The sequence below is a fragment of the Oncorhynchus nerka genome, linkage group LG1 (genome assembly GCF_034236695.1).
Source record: "Oncorhynchus nerka isolate Pitt River linkage group LG1, Oner_Uvic_2.0, whole genome shotgun sequence".
NCBI lineage: Eukaryota > Metazoa > Chordata > Actinopteri > Salmoniformes > Salmonidae > Oncorhynchus > Oncorhynchus nerka.
In genome coordinates, this window is record NC_088396.1 from 34,009,147 (window position 1) to 34,030,107 (window position 20,961).

General features: G+C 41.5%; 1 protein-coding gene across 4 annotated transcripts in view; it reads left to right on the plus strand.

The window, feature by feature from the left end:
- The window catches only part of LOC115129557 (pre-mRNA-splicing factor CWC22 homolog), a 46,776-nt gene that overhangs the window by 17,035 nt on the left and 8,780 nt on the right, over positions 1 to 20,961 (plus strand). For all 4 annotated transcript variants that reach the window (XM_029660032.2, XM_029660043.2, XM_029660063.2 and 1 more), the window contains exons 14-15: positions 126 to 210; positions 8,735 to 8,795. In XM_029660032.2, the coding sequence (XP_029515892.2) occupies positions 126 to 210; positions 8,735 to 8,795 (146 nt within the window). The remainder of the gene's footprint in view (positions 1 to 125; positions 211 to 8,734; positions 8,796 to 20,961) is intronic.

Genomic DNA, 20,961 nt, shown 5'->3' on the forward strand with positions numbered 1-20,961 from the left:
CTCTCTGTAAAGAGTAAGTGAGACAGACTGACTGACCTCTGTTTGGAGACGGATAGTATGACAAACTCCTGATGGTGCAACAATGAATACAACCCCTCCAACTATTGATTGTTTTCCTTTTATAGAAGCAGAGAAAGTCACCATCTTCGACCAGACGGAAGTCAACTTGGTCGCATTTCGCCGCACCATCTATCTCGCCATCCAGTCAAGGTGGGTACTATACTGTGTGTGTGTGTCCGCGCTGCCTGAATGCTGTTTTTCTGTCAAGAAAAGTAAACTAGGGCTGATAATGCCAACAGAATGGGAACGTGCCCAAATCCAGGGAAGTATTCAACAGAAATGGGGCAGTAGTAGACTTTTTCTCTGGGCTCAAATGAAACCCTAACCAAATGGCTGAAAATCCCTCCATGTCCACTGCAGATAAAGAGAGAAGAGTGTAGAAGGACACAGTTTATTTAAAGCTGTATTTTAAGAACGTCCCCCCCCCCCTTAGTTTCATGAAAAGTGCACACATTCATTGACATAAAATGTTTTAAATGGGTGAAAAAATGGTGAGGGGGGGGGGGGGCATAATCTAGGTTTTATTGACTCTAGATATAGAATTGCTGTTAAGGCTCGCGCACAGCGCACCGAATGTGGATCTTGCGTTTTTGGACGATCGTTCAGTGCGCTGTGTTTCAGGGACCACCCGCTGTAGATGTACGACTGCAGACATTTTTCATGCAATTCTACATGTAAAATTGGTGCACACTCGTTTTTTTGCTAATTACGTTCAGAGCTGCTAAGTACTCTGGGCCAGCAAACGCTATTGGTGTGTGTGTGTAAGCCCGTAGGGGGGCTGCAGCAGGTTGTGAAGTATTCATTAATGCACAGCAGCTGAGGTGAAGTCTAGGATCAGTATGCACCATGCTTTAGTTTCATCATCCTTTTGTGAGGTTTATCACTCTAGTTGCGCTGGGTTCAGGCACGGCACCAAGATGTTTTTGTCTCCCGGGGATAAGGGCAAGCATGACCAATACGTGGGTGGTGCTAAGAAAATTGTCGATTTTCATGACTTCAGAGTTATATGGAAGTTCTAATTTTTTAAAAATAAAAGCAGATATGGCACACAGCACATTATATTTATATGTAGTTTTTAATTGAATTTGGCCAAAGAATATTCAACAAAATAGCTATAAGCCTAATACAAGTGACCACAAGGCAATGACAAAAACGTATCACGTGAAAGATGCCTTTTCCCCCACACGTCATAGCGGCACGAGCACGCAGCCAGGGATCAGATTGGGAACAGAATGGCTGGTTATTAACTTGTACATATTTCTTTGTTTAAAATGCTTAACTGGGGATATGCAGATTTGTGACTGGGCTATATCCCCCCCTAGCCCCGGTGTAGCATCGTGCATGGTTGGGTTATTAAAGTACATCGTACAGGGATGCAAACTAGTCACCTTTCGTGGAGAAATTTGCCGTTTTGAATCCAAAATGGGTGACCTGCGTGATTTGTGTAGATCCGATGAGAAACGTTTCGGAGGGGAGGGGGCTTTGGATCACTACTGGCTGTATCCAAGGTTCAGCCAATCGTTCACATAACAACCGAATGCAGCGCAGCATATTCTGTTGTATGTTGAACGAGAGAAGAGACCAACCAATTGACTAGTTACAGCAGCGCGTCCCCTGAAAGATAATGAAGAGGCAACGTTAGGTGAGAGGCCTGACCACGGAGTTGGGGGTGAGAAGTTGATGAAGCGTACTTCATGAGCTGTAACCAAAAAACAACTTGCATTTGGAAAGTTTGAGGTGAGGGAGAAAGTGTGGTGGAACAAGTATTAGCATTGTTAACTCTTGGCGCACCAATCCCTTTAGCGGGATCATTTTCGTCAACATCCGGTGAATTACAAAGTGCCAAATTAAAATTAAATTACTAAAAATATTAAATTTTCATGAAATCACAAGTGCAATATACCAAAACACAGTTTAGCTTGTTGTTAATCCACCTGGCGTGTCAGATTTCAAAAAGCTTTACGGTGAACGCAAACCATGCGATTATGTGAAGACAGCTTTCAGCAGACAAAACATTACAAACAGCTAGCAGCAAAGTAGATTGGTCATGAAAGTCAGAAAAGCAATTAAATGAATCGCTTACCTTTGATCTTTGTATGTTTGCGCTCACGAGACTCCCAGTTACACAATAAATGTTTGTTTTGTTCCATTAATATTCTCTTTATATCCAAAAACCTCCATTTGGTTGGCGCGTTTTGTTTAGTAATCCACAGGCTCGTGCAGGTCACGACGGGCAGACGAAAATTCCAAATAGTATCTGTAAAATTCGTAGAAACATGTCAAACGTTTTTTATAATCAATCCTCAGGTTGTTTTTACAATAAATAATCGATAATATTTCAACCGGACGGTAAACTTTTCAATACAAGAGAGAAAGAAAAGGTCTCGCTCCAGTGGCGCGCGCATGAATAAACCTAAGGACATCTGGCTATCCACTGACGCAATGTGATCATTCTCGCTCATTTTTCAGAATAAAAGCCTGAAACTATGTCTAAAGACTGTTCACACCCTGTGGAAGCCATAGGGAAAGGAATATGGTTGATATCCCTTTAAATGGAGGATAGGCTTGCAATGGAACAGAGTAGTTTCAGAAAAACAGCACTTCCGGGTTGGATTTTCCTCAGGTTTCTGCCTGCAATATCAGTTCTGTTATACCCACAGACAATATTTTGACAGTTTTGGAAACTTTAGAGTGTTTTCTATCCTAATCTGCCAATTATATGCATATTCTAGCTTCTGGGCCTGAGAAATAGGCAGTTTACTTTGGGAACGTTTTTTATCCAAACATCAAAATACTGCCCTCTTGCTTCAAGAGGTTAAGAATCTTGCTAGCTGGATGGAATTCTCCGTTAGCTAGCCGGAGAAATGTTGAGCAACATTAGCCAACTTATCTGATCACATTATTGAGTTTATGAGAATTAGCTGACTAATAATGTCACACAGCTAACGTTACAACATCAGATGAGCTAACATTCGTAACCAAACCAATTCGCTATAGTATTAACTGGTATAAGACTCCTTGCCGTTCCTCAAGTTTTAACGTGTTAGTTAGTTGCTTACTGGACCCTGGCAATCTGTGTGAAATGTTCACTAGCTAACGAACTAACAACTATCTGTTAACTAATGTTTTCCCTCTATAGAATGTGGTTAATTTCCAGAATGAGAGAATTAGGTGTAAATGAGGCGTTGCTTGTTAAACAAGTAGATTCGGGGATCAGGTGTACTCTAGCTGGAGCTGGGCCCTGTTTAAGCTGGATGCCACTATAGAGGTGAAAGGAACACCACACACTTTCCCTCTTTTTCACTTTTTAAATACAGTGGATGAAAATGAGTATGCTAGGTGTACTCTGCCTGAAAGAGATCAGTTATGCCAACAAACGGAATCATGTCCTGCTGGCACATTGTAAAACAGATGTCCACAGGCAGAAAGTCTACAATGTAGCAATGTGCAGTGTAGCCCAAAGATATTGCTTTTGTTGTGTTGAATTTAACAGTAACACTTGTGTGTGAGTGAGGGGGGGGATTATAACATTTTTTACTCAGTCAACGTTATTTTTGCACACATGTAACCATGTGCACTTGATCGATGTCTACTACAGTGGCCACTATAGTAGAGCGAAAATAGAATGCCTGTTTGTTTCATTCTATTTCTTCTTTTAAGATGTGTTTTTCCCAAGTGCAATATTTAGATGTGTGTGTGTGGTCACAAGCACTCTATTATAAAGGCTGTCATGGCTAACTGCAGTTTTAGTGTAATTTTTTTTCTGAAGAGTGTCATTTGCAGTAAAGTCTAGGCAACAAATAACATTGGATTGCTTTCTTTACATTTTTTAGCTGTGAGTTAGGTTCACATTAACCACTTTTTATTTTACATACCGAGACTGACCATATAGATCATTTTCTTTGTTTAATTAGTTAACCTGCATTTCCCCCTAGCAGGGATATTTTTTTGCATTTTTCAGTGCAAACAAATAGTGTCACCTTTTTGGGCACTCACAAGTTTGCGTCCCTGATCGTAACACCATTGGTCCAGGTAGTCCTTCAGAGTTGCTTCCATTTGCTGCCTAATTAAAGAACCCTGGTCATAGAGTTCAACGAGAACAGCAACCATTGTGGACTTTTCTGCCTACATTCTCCTTCTCTAAAGCTGAGAGGGTCTTTTTCCAGCTGGTGTAGGAAGGAGAGCACAGAGCAGATAACCATTCACTTACTGTTAGATGAGGTAAGTAGGTGGAAGGAAGGTACTACAGAGCCATTCACTTGTCTATCAGATAGTTTGCCTCGGGGCCATTCAGGGACCTGTCAAATGTTAATGATGCTGAAAGCTCTTCTCTTTTAAACCCTTTTAGATAAGCGGTTATGCGTGTGTGCAGTCTATTTTGAATCTTGTTTCTGAAAGAATGTCTTCAGGCCACCAATAGACATAGGCAGAGTATTTGTATGTATCTTATGTATGTACACAGTGTAGGCCTATTTGTATTACATGTTTGCATAGCATGTTGACGTAGACATTTGGCGTATCGGTCAGTCCTTCTATTGAAGGTTAGTTGTTTAACTTTGCCTAATTGTTTGTGTCACATTTCCCATTATTTTCCATTCTACTCAAGTCGCTTTCCATTGACCGGCCTGTCTGTTTTAGTGTGATAGTCTGTAATTAAAAGATTAGCAGGACCCCAGAGAGGAGACAGAAAACACCCAGACCGTACTCAATCTGAAAGGCTGTGGTCCTCCTCCTTAGCCTTTTCACATTATTGTGCTGACCTGAATCGAACTGGACCGGCTTGGTTATTTTCCTTTCACATTGGCCTTTACAGCACGGTTCAAGCAACTATGGTGAATGTGTAGCAAGGCCAGCCCCCTACAACTGGGCTTGGATGAGCTGGGTTTGGGTCTGTAGTGGGGTTGGATGTTCGATAGGCTGTTGGTTGACCAAGATTTTTTTTAGCCGAGCAGTGCAAAATATATCATTTTTTATCATGGCACTCGAGACACTGGTCATTTGGGCCTGTCCCAGTGGAATAATCCATTGAGGAGGCCACAGAGTTGCCACTGTCCAAGAATATTGGGATTGTGGCTAAGATGCACAAGGCACGTCTCCAGAATGCGCGCTCCCGCCATTTGGTTCGCATCCATTGTTTCATAACTTCATTGTGTGAATTGTTTGCCCTCTGATTGGTAGTCTATCAATTCTCCAAAGAAGTTAATTGAAATGCATTCTAGGTGACTACGTCATGAAGCTGGTTGAGATAATGCGAAGAGTGTGCAAAGTTGTCATCAAGGCAAAGGGTGGCTACTTTGAAGAATCTAAAATCTAAAATATATTTTGATTTGGTTAACCCTTTTTTGGTCTCCATATGTGTTATTTCATAGTTGTGATGCCGTCACAATCATTCTAAAATGTAACAATAAAAACCCTTGAATGAGTAGGTGTGTCAACTTTTGACTCGTGCTACAGTTGAAGGTTACATACACTTTAGCCAAATGCATTTAAACTCAGTTTTTCACAATTCCTGACATTTAATCCTAGTAAAAATTCCCTGTCTTAGGTCAGTTAAGATCACCACTTTATTTAAGAATGGGAATGTCAGAATAATAGTAGAGTGATTTATTTCAGCTTTTATTTCTTTCATCACATTCCCAGTGGCTCAGAAGTTTACATGCTACCAAATACTAATTGAGTGTATTTCCTTAAAAATGTTTAACTTGGGTCAAATGTTTTGGGTAGCCTTCCACAAGCTTCCCACAATAAGTTGGGTGTATTTTAGTCCATTCCTCCTGACAGAGCTGGTGTAACTGAGTCAGGTTTGTAGGCCTCCTTGCTCGCACACGCTTTTTCAGTTCTGCCCACTGCCCGAGTTACACTAGGAATGCACAATCCCTCCATCAGTGCACGGTCTGTCCGCAATAGGCTGAGAGAGGCTGGACTGGGGGCTTGTAAGCCTGTTGTAAGGCAGGTCCTCACCAGACATCACCGGCAACAACATCACCTATGGGCACAAACCCACCGTCGCTGGACCAGACAGGACTGGCAAAAAGTGCTCTTCACTGACGAGTCGCAGTTTTGTCTAACCAGGGGTGATGGTCGATTCGCTTTTATCGTCGAAGGAATGAGTGTTACACCGAGGGCTGTACACTGGAGCGGGATCGATTTGAAGGTGGAGGGTCCGTCATGGTCTGGGACAGCATCATCGGACTGAGCTTGTTGTCATTGCAGGCAATCTCAACGCTGTGCGTTACAGGGAAGACATCCTCCCTCATGTGGTACCCTTTCTGCAGGCTCATCCTGACATGACCCTCCAGCATGACAATGCCACCAGCCATACTGCTCGTTCTGTGCGTGATTTCCTGCAAGACAGGAATGTCAGTGTTCTGCCATGGCCAGCAGAGAGCCCGAATCTCAATCCCATTGAGCATGTCTGGAACCTGTTGGATCGGAGGGTGAGGGCTAGGGCCATTCCCCCAGAGATGTCTGGGAACTTGCAGGTGCAAGTCTCACAGCAAATCTGGCGCAGTCCATGAGGAAGAGATGCACCCCAGTACTTAATACACTGCGTTCATCCACCTCTGGCCTGCTCGCCTCCCTACCACTGAGGAAGTACAGTTCCCGCGCAGCCCAGTCAAAACTGTTCGCTGCTCTGGCCCCCCAATGGTGGAACAAACTCCCTCACGACGCCAGGACAGCGGAGTCAATCACCACCTTCCGGAGACACCTGAAACCCCACCTCTTTCAGGAATACCTAGGATAGGATAAAGTAATCCTTCTCACCCCCCCTTAAAAGATTTAGATGCACTATTGTAAAGTGGCTGTTCCACTGGATGTCTTAAGGTGAACGCACCAATTTGTAAGTCGCTCTGGATAAGAGCGTCTGCTAAATGACTTAAATGTAAATGTAAAATGTACTTAATGCAGCTGGTGTTGCAAGTTTGCTAGCACTAGTTTTGGGCTGACCCAGTTGATAGTTGATCAAATATTATGAAGTTGGTTGTTGGTCATGCCTAGCCAGTCTGTGATTTATAGGATATTTATTTTTATCATGATCATTTCTACCTGCAAGCTGCAGTGTTTTTTTTGTTTATTTTTATTTAACTGTTATATTTTATAAGATAAGTTGACTGAGAACACATTCTCATTTACAGCAATGGCCTGGGGACTAGTTACAAGGCACAGAAGGGGGGATGAATGAGCCAATTGTAAGCTTATTTGTTTGTGTAGTCTATTTTAACATGGTTGGCAATAAGCTACCTTTAGATTTGTATAATTTTCATTTAGATAGAATGTAGATTAATCACAGACTTTGATTTTGAGAAGACTGTTATAAATTAATTACTGTTACACGAAAATGTGCATATGAAAATCAAAAGTGGGCTGCAAATCATAGGAAATGGTAAGATAAATTGCCAATTACCCGCAACTTCAGAAGCATAACTGCAGAATCTGCAAAGGCCAGCTGGAGGAGGAGGATTGTAAAGTTTATTTTATTTTGGTGAGACCATCTCGATCTCTGGCTCACTCTTGAGTCAGTTTGTTTTAATTATTTAATCAGAGTGCTTAAAGCATCAGACAAGCTCAGTACATGTAGTTCATTTTATTCAAACACATAGGGTGTGTCTATATATGGAAAAATACACATTTTACAATTTCAACCAATCGATTGGTCAAAAACAGACTACTCTCGGTCGAACAAGTAAAAACAAAAGTCTATAGTTTGAAGAAGCTGGACACTTATCCATTGACTGCATACATTTTCATTCGTTCTGGTCCCCCCGTGGGAATCGAACCTACCACCCTGGCTTTGCAAGTGCCATGCTATACCATCTGAGCGACACGGTCAGGACAGTTTTTAGTGTTGTGTGAATTTTGGTCCAGATGTTGTGGATCAACACCGTTGGCTAAGCAGTGTGTCGGTCTGTGTCAGCAGTTTCGGCGGCTATAGAAGAGAAATGTCTGAATTAAATTGTCTGTGAGGTCCACCACCGTTTTACACCATGTCTGAATGAAATGTAAAGTCCATGGTGTCCACCACAGTTTTATACCATGTCTGAATGAAATGAGAAGTCCATGGTGTCCACCACAGTTTTATACCATGTCTGAATGAAATGAGAAGTCCATGGTGTTCACCACAGTTTTATACCATGTCTGAATGAAATGAGAAGTCCATGGTGTTCACCACAGTTTTATACCATGTCTGAATGAAATGAGAAGTCCATGGTGTTCACCACAGTTTTATACCATGTCTGAATGAAATGAGAAGTCCATGGTGTTCACCACAGTTTTATACCATGTCTGAATGAAATGAGAAGTCCATGGTGTTCACCAGTTTTATACCATGTCTGCAGGATGCAGTCCTGCCTGCTTCCTAAATGGAGCTGTTGGGTGGAATTTTCCAAAGTGATCACACTCAAATAAGTAATCTGCCCCATGTTAGTTTATGGATATATAAACTCCACTAAATGGGTACTGAACGTACTTCTAAAATATACATGAGGACATATAGACTTGTTTTTTTGCGTGATAATTTTGTAACATTTCATCACAGAGCAAGTTGTTATCTTGCCTCGTGCCCAGACACTAAGTCCTCGTCCATATGACTTGATAAAGCTGTTATGCTTATGCACTCAGGATAATTATTATAACGTGATGACGAATTACGAATAAATGTCTCTTCTTTCAACAGCTTGGATTTTGAGGAGTGTGCCCACAAGTTGATCAAGATGGACTTTCCTGACAGCCAAACAGTAGGTTACAATACTTATTCTCCCAGTACCCTTCCACCAGTGTACTTTTCCCTAGCTGCCAGCCTGCTGTGTCATGCCCATCTAATCTAAAGAGCTTCCAAAACCTTTTATCTGAACCCTGACCGTCATCTAAATATTTGTTTCTGGTCTCCTGGGTTGTTGGATTCTTCCAAGTCACTCGGTAAGCATTTGTCATCTTAATTTCCTTGTTTTGCAGCTTTACACAGCCCAAATAAAGCCCTCATTTAGGAACTTGGTGTACTCCACAATGATTTAAATGATAAAATACCCCCCAAGCGGCCCCTTTTCAACATATGTGGACATTGTAATAACCAACTGCTATATATTTTTCTGTAGAAATTCAGTAGTAGGCAGAGGTTTATTGGCATCCTACACACTGTTAAAGCACCTACACCTTTTATGTTTGGAAGCATATCTTCTGAGTTCACCTATTTAATGCACCTTTTATGTTTGGAAGCATATCTTCTGAGTTCACCTATTTAATGCACCTTTTTATGTTTCAAAATGGATTAAATATATTTTTTCTCCCCTGTCCATACACAATACCAAAGTGAAAACATGTTTTTAGACATGTTGGCAAATTTGTTGAAAAATGAAATGCATAATATAAGTATTCACACCCCTTTACTGGTTCACCAAATAGGGCTGGGAGATATGGCCAAAATGTCATATCCTGATATAGCACATTTTCTGTAAATTCAATGAATAAATAGTTTATATAACATGATTACATGTAAAGGCCTATTTCTTATTACATTTTGAATTACACTCAACAAATAAAAGGTGCTTACTCATATTTGATTATTTATCCTTTTATTTAGGACCTTTGTGCAAATGTTCAATTAAGCATGTTACATAATATAAAATATGAGTATATAAAATCTAAAAGGTAAATAGAAAACAAAATAAATATACGCCTAAAATACGTGAATGTATGTATATGTGTATACATATATTATGTAAATATATTGTTTATGTGTATATGTATATATACACACACATACATACAGTGCCTTGCGAAAGTATTCGGCCCCCTTGAACTTTGCGACCTTTTGTCACATTTCAGGCTTCAAACATAAAGATATAAAACTGTATTTTTTTGTGAAGAATCAACAACAAGTGGGACACAATCATGAAGTGGAACGACATTTATTGGATATTTCAAACTTTTTAAACAAATCAAAAACGGAAAAATTGGGCGTGCAAAAGTATTCAGCCCCCTTAAGTTAATACTTTGTAGCGCCACCTTTTGCTGCGATTACAGCTGTAAGTCGCTTGGGGTATGTCTCTATCAGTTTTGCACATCGAGAGACTGACATTTTTTCCCATTCCTCCTTGCAAAACAGCTCGAGCTCAGTGAGGTTAGATGGAGAGCATTTGTGAACAGCAGTTTTCAGTTCTTTCCACAGATTCTCAATTGGATTCAGGTCTGGACTTTGACTTGGCCATTCTAACACCTGGATATGTTTATTTTTGAACCATTCCATTGTAGATTTTGCTTTATGTTTTGGATCATTGTCTTGTTGGAAGACACATCTCCGTCCCAGTCTCAGGTCTTTTGCAGACTCCATCAGGTTTTCTTCCAGAATGGTCCTGTATTTGGCTCCATCCATCTTCCCATCAATTTTAACCATATTCCCTGTCCCTGCTGAAGAAAAGCAGGCCCAAACCATGATGCTGCCACCACCATGTTTGACAGTGGGGATGGTGTGTTCAGGGTGATGTGCTGTGTTGCTTTTACGCCAAACATAACGTTTTGCATTGTTGCCAAAAAGTTCAATTTTGGTTTCATCTGACCAGAGCACCTTCTTCCACATGTTTGGTGTGTCTCTCAGGTGGCTTGTGGCAAACTTTAAACGACACTTTTTATGGATATCTTTAAGAAATGGCTTTCTTCTTGCCACTCTTCCATAAAGGCCAGATTTGTGCAATATACGACTGATTGTTGTCCTATGGACAGAGTCTCCCACCTCAGCTGTAGATCTCTGCAGTTCATCCAGAGTGATCATGGGCCTCTTGGCTGCATCTCTGATCAGTCTTCTCCTTGTATGAGCTGAAAGTTTAGAGGGACGGCCAGGTCTTGGTAGATTTGCAGTGGTCTGATACTCCTTCCATTTCAATATTATCGCTTGCACAGTGCTCCTTGGGATGTCTAAAGCTTGGGAAATCTTTTTGTATCCAAATCCGGCTTTAAACTTCTTCACAACAGTATCTCGGACCTGCCTGGTGTGTTCCTTGTTCTTCATGATGCTCTCTGCGCTTTTAACGGACCTCTGAGACTATCACAGTGCAGGTGCATTTATACGGAGACTTGATTACACACAGGTGGATTGTATTTATCATCATTAGTCATTTAGGTCAACATTGGATCATTCAGAGATCCTCACTGAACTTCTGGAGAGAGTTTGCTGTGGGAGAACTTTCACAATTCGTGGCTGACTAAATACGTTTTTGCCCCACTGTTTATGTGTGTGTATACATACATACATACATACACACACACACACACACACACACACACACACAGTTGAAGTAGGAAGTTTACATACACCTTAGCCAAATACATTTAATCTTTATTTTTCACAATTCCTGACATTTAATCCTAGTGAAAACTCCCTATTTTAGGTCAGTTAGGATCACCACATTTTAAGAATGTGAAATGAATAATAGTAGAGTGATATATATTTCAGCTTTTATTTCTTTCATCACATTCCCAGTGGGTCAGAAGTTTACATACACTCAATTAGTATTTGGTAGGATTGCCTTTAAATTGTTTAACTTGGGTCAAAAGTTTCGGGTAGCCTTCCACAAGATTCCCACAATAGATTGGTGAATTTTGGCCCATTCCTCCTGACAGAGCTGGTGTAACTGAGTCAGGATTGTAGGCCTCCTTGCTCGCACACACTTTTTCAGTTCTGCCCACACATTTTCTATAGGGTAGAGGTCAGGGCTTTGTGATGGCCACTCCAATACCTTGACTTTGTTGTCCTTAAGCCATTTTGCCACAACTTTGGAAGTATGCTTGGGGTTATTGTCCATTTGGAAGACCCATTTACGAACAAGCTTTAACTTCCTGACTGATGTCTTGATGTTGCTTCAATATATCCACATAATTCTCTATCTCATGAAGCCATCTATTTTGTGAAGTGCACCAGTCCCTCCTGCAGCAAAGCACCCCCACAACATGATGCTGCCACCCCCGTGCTTCACGGTTGGGATGGTGTTCTTCAACTTGCAAGCCTCCCCCTTTTCCTCCAAACATAACGATGGTCATTATGGCCAAACAGTTCTGTTTTTGGTTCATCAGACGAGAGGACATTTCTCCAGAAAGTATGATCTGTGTCCCCATGTGCAGTTGCAAACTGTAGTCTGGCCAAACTTAGCTACTGGCCATGAAGGACGGTCAGGGAGGTGACCAAGAACACAATGACCACTCTGACAGAACTACAACGTTTCTTGGCTGAGATGGGAGAACTCCCAGAAGGACAATAGTCTCGATAGCACCAATCAGGACTTTATTGGAGATGGAAGCCACTCCTGAGAAAAAGGCACATGACAGCCTGTCTGCCTGATGTTTACAAATAGGCATGTGAAAGATTCTGAGCGCGTAAGGCGAAAGATTCTGTGGTCTGAGACAAAAGTCGAACTCTTTGGCTAAAGCACTATCTGGAGAAAACCAAGCACAGCACATCACATGTAACACCATCCCTACCATGAAGCATGGTGGTGCTTCAGAGTGCAAATGACCTTAGACTGGGTGCAAATGACCTTAGACTGGGGGCGAAGATTCACATTCCAACAGGACAATGATCCCAAGCATACAGCCAAAGCAATGCTGGAATCGCTTCAGAACAAGAATGTGAAAATCCTTGAGTGGCCCAGCCAAAGCCCGGACTTGAATCCCATTGAAAATCTGTGGAAAGACTTGAAGATTGCTGTTCACTGCCGCTCCCCATCTAACTTAACAGAGCTTGAAAAAATCTCCAAGGAAGAATGGGAGAAAAGCTGGTAGACATACCCTGCACGACTCAAAGCTGTAATCACTGCCAAAGGTGTGGATACTTACGTAAATTAGATTTCTGTATTACATTTTCAATAAATGTTAGCACTTTCATTATTGGAATTGTGTGTAGAAAAAATATATATTTAATACATCAGGCTGTAATACAACAAAATGTGCAATTAAGTCAAGGAGTATGGATACTTTCTGAAGGCACTGTATGTTACCTTTAATAGCTGTACGATAGGTCGTGTTTCTTCTAGTAGCCTGCCAACACTACATACGTTTGTGGGTTGAAATAATATTATGTGATCACTCTCATTTACCTGTACTCTGCAATACATTTGGTGTCTTATGCAATTCCATAAGAAATGGATTGAAAATAAAGCTATGAATGTAAGTAAATAGTGTAGCTAAGACAATTTACCCAGCCATCTTTGATATATCTGTCTTTTCCCTGCTGTATTAAGGAATTACTTAGGCTTAGATCACGTGTACATTGTGTCATATAGCCACGGGGTCAGCAGTTGTATAACACATCAAATGGCTGCTTTTGTGAGTGTGCTACTAAGTAGGTCACGTTAAACATTAAAAAAAATCATCAGTGTGCCCATCGTCTAGCTTTTGTTGTGGCAGGACAGTGTCTGACAGAGCTTCATCTGGTAGTGGCTGTATTATATAGCTTGCTATATGGCTATTCTTGGGAGTGGCATTTCTTGAGCTCATGCAGATGATTGACGTACTAGACTATTTGGTTCGCGGTTTTGTAACCTATGATATTTTAATGAATTGTTCTCTGAACCTATAGCTGTGTTTTGTTCATGGCTTCTACATCATGACCTTATAATTGATTCCTAAATACATGCTGAGGTGTTCCAAAACACATCATTGTGCGATGAGCACAGAGTAAGGAACTGTCAGTTTCCTCACAGCTGCCATCCAGACCTTAATTGTAACTGTTTACTGGCCACTTGGTCCCAGCTCAGACTGTACAGCCACAGTCATTACCTGGATAATTGAGATAATAGGCTACTATACTGTAACATTTGTAGAGACAATTTACTCTTCCCTTTCCTGTCCCACTCCTCCTTCCTTACATATTTATCTTGCGCACTCGTTCTTGCTCACTTTATCTCTTTTTCACACTCACCTACTATCCTTCCGCCTAGCTCTCTGTTACCATATCAGTCACAGATAATTAGAGATTGAAGAAGATTGAGAAAGGTCTTTGTTAAAGTGAGGAGTGACTGTAATGAGTACTGATGGACTATGATTAAATAACCCTGCAGGTCCTGTTTGTCTGAAATACAAGGTCATTAGAGGGGGGGGCAGGCAGAGGTTTGGCAGCTCTATATCCTGGATTCAGATTGAGCCTACTCCTGGGAAAGAAGCCCTTTAAATTAGGATTTTCCACTGAGCATGCTTTTTAGTCCAGGACGATGCTTAATCTGGGTCCACTGAATCACTTTTACTCCTGTCAATGTTAAGTATACTGCCGGGGTGAGTTTATAATTGACCGACCGGCTCCATTCGGTCTTATTTAGGAACATTTGAAATTGTGTTTTTTTACATTGGATAAAAGTAGAAACTCATAGCCAGAAATTGTATATCATACACTACAGTTGAGGAACAATAGAAAAGTAATTCAGCTTTGAAAGTTGATAAACTTGTAACCTCACTTTTGAGAAAATGGCCTTTGAATGTTTTGGTACACCTACTGGAGAGCTCCTCTTTGTCTACACCCATTCAGCATCGTTCATACCCTCTCTTAAGGTTTAGCCCCACATATCTCTTTAAGGATTTGCGTGGGAGACTGAGGAGTAGGGTTGATCTGAACGTTCTGTCCTAACAACACCAGTCAAGCACCCAAGCTAACTGACTAACGTTGGCTAGCTTGCTAGCTCCTTCCAGACACAGATGAGAGAACAGCTCACTCTGACCATTTTACACACCCATGCAGAGCTCGTTAGGCTGTTTCTATGTTATCCAGAGCGTTGGTGACTGTGCTGCTGGCAACAATTTTTTGCCCATGTTTACTGACACCGGCCATATTCAACAGATGTTGAGCATTTGTAAATTTGTCAGTTATTCTGAGCGAATTTACCTGCCAAGTCTATCAACAGTTGTCGCAGTGACATAAACATTCTATTGAAATGGTTACTTGCATAGTGGAGTCTTGTTAAGACATGTAGCAAGCTAAACCACAAACCATAATCCCAACTCATAATGTTACTACCCTGCATGAATCTGCAGGTAGCTAACCAACCAGGTTCAATGTTAGCTAGCTAACATTAGGCTATAACTAGCAAAGCAAATTGCTCTGAGATATGAATAATATTACTACACAGATCATACACGTAATGTTAGCTAGCGATCAAGCCAGCCAGACAGCTAATGTTAGCTCGCTAGCTAACAGTACACTTTAACTTCAAATGAAAACGACTTTCTGACAGAATTAGAAAAGTGTAATATTTGAAAATGTAGCTATATCCCTCTCACACAGATGCCATGGTTGCCCTTAGTTTGAAGATGTAATCCTGAGACAGGTGTTTTCTCCATCTCCTTAGCTATCATACTCTAATTCCACCAGGCCTTCCACTGATTTCAAAACTCGGTCCTCCAGAAAGTGGAGAGCAACACTTAAGCAGTTCTACCAAGTGATTTTTTTTTAAAGCCGCATTAGAAAGGATTACCTAGACATAGTAACAAGCTCAAATAGACAGAAGCATGCTACATGGCAGACCAATCCAAACTCATCTCTCGGCATGTCCAGCCAATCATGGCTAGCGTGACGGATGCTGTCTTTTTCCATGGCTAAACCAACTAGGCTCATAATTTAACAATTGTATTCATATTTACAGATAGCATACAAGTTTGTTATTAAGGCACACGTTCCAGAAGGCATTTCTGCCAAAACGTTTTTTTTTTTTTTTTACACGTTCAAATGGCTTTCCTGTGAAGTTGTGATGCCCGTCATACGCCTAGTTTCCTGAAACGAGTCACATAAGCATCCTTCCATAACTAGATATTAGCCTACATGGCTGAACAGGCCATTGGCCGTTTAACTACACTTTAATCTACACAGCATCCATCTACAGTGCATTCAGAAACCAACACCCCTTGACCTTTTCCACATTTTGTTGTGTTACAGCCTGAATTTCAAATGGATTAAATCTAGATGTTGTGTTACTGATCTACACACAGTACCCCATAATGTCAGTGGCTTTCTTTTTAGGCATTTTTACAAATTCATTCAATTAAACGCTGAAATGTATTGAGTCAAGTTTTCCAGCCTTTTGTTATGGCAAGCCTAAATAAATCCTGTTTGCAATAAAGTAATACTGCAAAAAATGTGACAAAGTACCCTTTTTTTTTTTTGTCCTGATTTACAAAGCGTTATGTTTGGGGCAAACACAACACCACCAAGTACCACTCTTCATATTTTCAAGCATAGTGGTGGCTGCATCATGTTATGGGTATGCTTATCATCAGCAAGGACTAGGGAGTTTTTTTAGGATAAAGAAATAAAAGGAATAGAGCTAAACAAAGGGAAAAAATCTAGAGGGAAAACAAATTCACCTTTCAGCAGGACAATTACCTAAAACAAAAGGTCCGAATATACACTAGAGTTGCTTAACAAGACGCCAACTACACAGAACTTGAGTGATTGTTTTAAAGAATGGGCAAATAACGTACAGTCCAGGTGTGCTGGACTGTACGTTACCCAGAAAGCTGTAATCGCTGCCAAAGGTGATTCTAACATGAATTGACTCTAGGTGTTAAATACTTATCTAATCCAGATGTACTGTATTAGTGTTTTATATTCAATCATTTTGTGTAGATCGTGAACTAAAAATGACAAATCCATTTTAATCCCACTTTGTAACACAACAGAATTTGGAAAGTCAATGTGTGAATAATTTCTGAAGGCATTGTATCTATTTTACCCAGTGGATTTCTGTTAAGATAATTAGGCTCCTCTGTGGCAAGAAACATTAATAGGAGTTTAGATTTTTCTGATTTCGTATAGTATATCTAATATATTAATGGTGTGGATATCGGAGTGGATAATGTGAACATATTAGGATTATGACACATTAACACAGTTTTATTCATTTATTTAAGGTGTGATATCCCAAATTTGACACCCTAGGCTACATCTTGGGGCTGGATTGGCCTATATGACGCAGTCACACAGCCTATTATTCATTCATTTCTATGAGGTGTGATTGTGTGAACTATAAAGTAGACTTAATAAAGAAGATGGGCTGTGTGTACGGCTAGCAGCGCTACCACCACTGTCTACTAGTCTGGCAATGTGATTATTGTCCTTGTCAGCAGTGAGAGAGAGAGAACACATCACTGTAAGGGGAGTGAGAGTGAAGAATGAATCAGTTGGTTCCTCTCTCGTTATTCACAGCACATCTGCTTGCCTCCATGACTCATCATGCTAGTTTGGTCTGCTAGAAAAATTAAGATTGATAAAGCAGGACGGATCAATCTCAGCCAGTATTTCAGTGATCTTTAATATTAGATTTTTTTTTTTTTTTACTGGTTCATACCCGTATGGCATGCTTAGCTGCTACCCATAGTAGTAGCTAAGCACACCAATCTTGTTAGTTTACAGTCTTTCAGCTGCAGAGCCTCGGAGATTGTCTAGGGATGGTGTTATAAATTATATGCTGTTGTATTAAAGAGTGTAGGAGTTGTTTCATCTTTAGAATCCAGGAGAAATGAAAGAATGTACTTTCATTTACTGAACCCGATGTGGATTGAAATGTTTATTTCCTATTTTTCAAAGTCAACTCTTGACTTAATATGGGTCAATTCTTTGACAAACCTTTTACTGGAAGTTGTCTCTCCTTGGAATTATTTGTTAAGTATTCAGCCTCCTGTGTTGCAGCCGCATGGAGTGAGACCCTCCTGGCAGAGGGAAGCCCATAGAAATATAATTATAAGAACAGGAATGTCCGTCCCATGGTGGCGGGAGATGCATTAGCACAGCAGCGGTCCTTTGGGGAAGGGGGAAGATGGATGGAAGGAACACAGGAAAGGAGAGGGGGAGATGGAAGGGCTTCATCTGCCCGTGAAGCTATCTATCCAGTGCTAAAAGCATTCAGAGGACATCCTGTTTGTTTGCCTGCTTTCAGGGTTTTACACTAAGTAACGTGACTGTCTATGACACCATATGTGTTGAAGTGGCCCTGGGTGTTCAAGCTAGTCAAGGCAAAGCAAGACTCGTATTCGAGACTGCTCTGAAATTATTCTTGTTGAATGCTTTTTATTATTCCATATGGAATTCCAGCTGCTGATGGGTAGCGAGCTAGTAGTTCTGTCAGTGTCAATCACATTCCCTGTGCTCCTCAACCTAGGCTAGGTCTCCTCAGCCTGCAGCTTCTAGTCCCTGAGCCAAAGGTTAGAGTTGGGCTCCTCTCTCTCACACACACCAGATGGGAAAGGACAGTACATGCTGTAAGGGAAGAGAATGTCACCCAGCCTGCCTGTATAGCCCCAACCTGCACCCCCCTCCTGAACACAATAGGCACTGACGACCACAGAGAGATGGCATGACATTATGTCCTGAGACTGCTGCTACTCTACAGCCACAGAGACCCCAGGTGCTGCCGGAGGAATGGTGTAGGGGTGTGGGCCTAATGCTGCTGGGAAACATGTAAACCCCACGCTTCCTTTACTGCCCAGCCCAAAGTAATACCATTGTCATACCAGCGTACTATACCCACCCAGCTCGTAGGTATTGATGTCTTTCCCTGTCCATAGACTGCTTTCATGGTAAGGAAAAAGCATGAAATCATAGAACTACACTACATGACCAAAACTATGTGGACACCGGCTCGTCGAACATCTCATTCCAAAATCACGGGAATTAATATGGAGTTGGTCCCCCTTTGCTGCTATAGCAGCCTCCACTTTTCTGGGAAGGTTTTCCACTAGATATTGCGGCGGGGACTTGCTGCCATTCAGTCACGAGTGTTAGTGAGGTTGGGCACTGATGTTGTGCGTTTAGCTCTGGCTTGCAGTCGGCATTCCAATTCATCCCAAAGGTGTTCGATGGGGTTGAGGTCAGGGTTCTGTGCAGGCCAGTCTAGTTCTTCCACACCAATCTCGACAAACCATTTCTGAATGGACCTCGCTTTGGGCACGGGGGCATTGTCATGCTGAAACAGGAAAGGCCTTCCCCAAACTGTTCCCAGAAAGTTGGCAGCACAAAATTGTCTAGAATGTCATTGTATGCTGAAGCGTTAAGATTTCCCTTCACTTGAAATACGGGGCGTAGCCCGAACCATGAAAAACAGCCCCAGACCATTATTTGTCCTCCACAAAACTTTACAGTTGGCACCATGCATTTGGGCAGGTAGCGTTCTCCTGGCATCCGCCAAACCCAGATTCATACGTCGGACTGCCAGATGGGGAAGCGGGATTCATGCACTCCAGAGAATGCGTTTCCACTGCTCCAGAGTCCAATGGTGGCGAGCTTTAACCACTCCAGGCACTCCAGTGATATTAGGCTTGTGTGGCTGCTCGGCCATGGAAACCCATTTCATGAAGCTCCCGACAAACAGTTATTGGGCTGACGTTGCTTCCAGAGGCAGTTTGGAACTCGGGAGGTAGTGTTGCAACCGAGGACAGACTATTTCTACGTACTTCAGCACTTGGCGGTCCCGTTCTGTAAGCTGGTGTGGCCTACCACTTTGTGGCTAAGCCATTGTTGCTCCTAGACGTTTCCACTTCACAATAACAGCACTTACAGTTGACCGGGGTAACTTTAGCAGGGCAGTCATTTTACAAACTGAGTTGTTGGAAAGGTGGCATCCTATGACGGTGCATCGTTGAAAGTCACTGAGCTCTTCAGTAAGCCCATTCTACTGCCAATGTTTGTCTATGGAGATTGCATGTCTGTGCTCGACACCTGTCAGCAACAGGTGTGGCTGAAATAGCTTAATCCACTCATTTCAAGTGGTGTCCACATAGTTTTGAATATATATAGTGTATTTCTATATGGTTCTATATCTATGCATGTAATCCTCACACTTCCTATGGAGCCTAGAGTAGCAGAATAATAATACTCACCCAGATATACGGACTCAGGTAGTGTCAGCGACATGGGTTTCTGCACCCACAGCCAGGTGGACAGGGGTACACACAGAGATCCTATAATTCACATATATTCTACAGGCTTTGTAATTCTGAGTACACAGGCATTTAGAGATTTCCATGGACTGACAGCCAAATGGATAGGATAAGAACTGAGACCTGGAGATTTCCTTCCCTGCCTGCTAGGATCCTGAGGAACAGGTTCTTCTCTAGAGCTCATGGTCTGCTCAATATTCCAGCTGTGATGGATAGACACATTAGGAAAGCTAATGACTGAATCAGTAACAGTCGCCCGATTCTTCACAACCACTGCACAGCAGACCACAACCCTGTTCTTTTCTCAGAACTCACTGGACACACACAGGAACACTGCCTATGTTTTTAAATGAGATCAAATGAAAAGGAAAACTCTAAAAACTCTAGGAAAACTCTATTAAAACAGGAAGGGAAATTATTATCTTCTGTGAGCGGCCTGTCTCTCTCTGTCTCAAATCTATCCCCTTGGACTTCACCTGAACCTTAATTTACAATTGAAGTCAGAAGTTTACATACACTTATGTTGGAGTCATTAAAACTAGTTTTTCAACCAATCCACAAATTTCTTGTTAACAAACTATAGTTTTGGTCGGTTAGGACATCTACTTTGTGCATGACACAAGTAATTTTTCCAACAATTGTTTACAGACAGATTATTTCACTTATAATTCACTGTATCGTTATTCCAGTGGGTCAGAAGTTTACATACACTAAGTTGACTGTGCCTTTAAACAGATTGGAAAATTCCAGAAAATTATGTCATGGCTTTAGAAGCTTCTGAGTCAATTGGAGGTGGACCTGTGGATGCATTTCAACCCACTATCTTCAAACTCAGTGCCTCTTTGCTTGACATCATGGGAAAATCAAAATAAATCAGCCAAGACCTCAGAAAGAATATTGTAGACCTCCACAAGTCTGGTTCATCCTTGGGAGCAATTTCCAAACACCTGAAGGTACCACGTTCATCTGTACAAACAATAGTACACAAGTATAAAC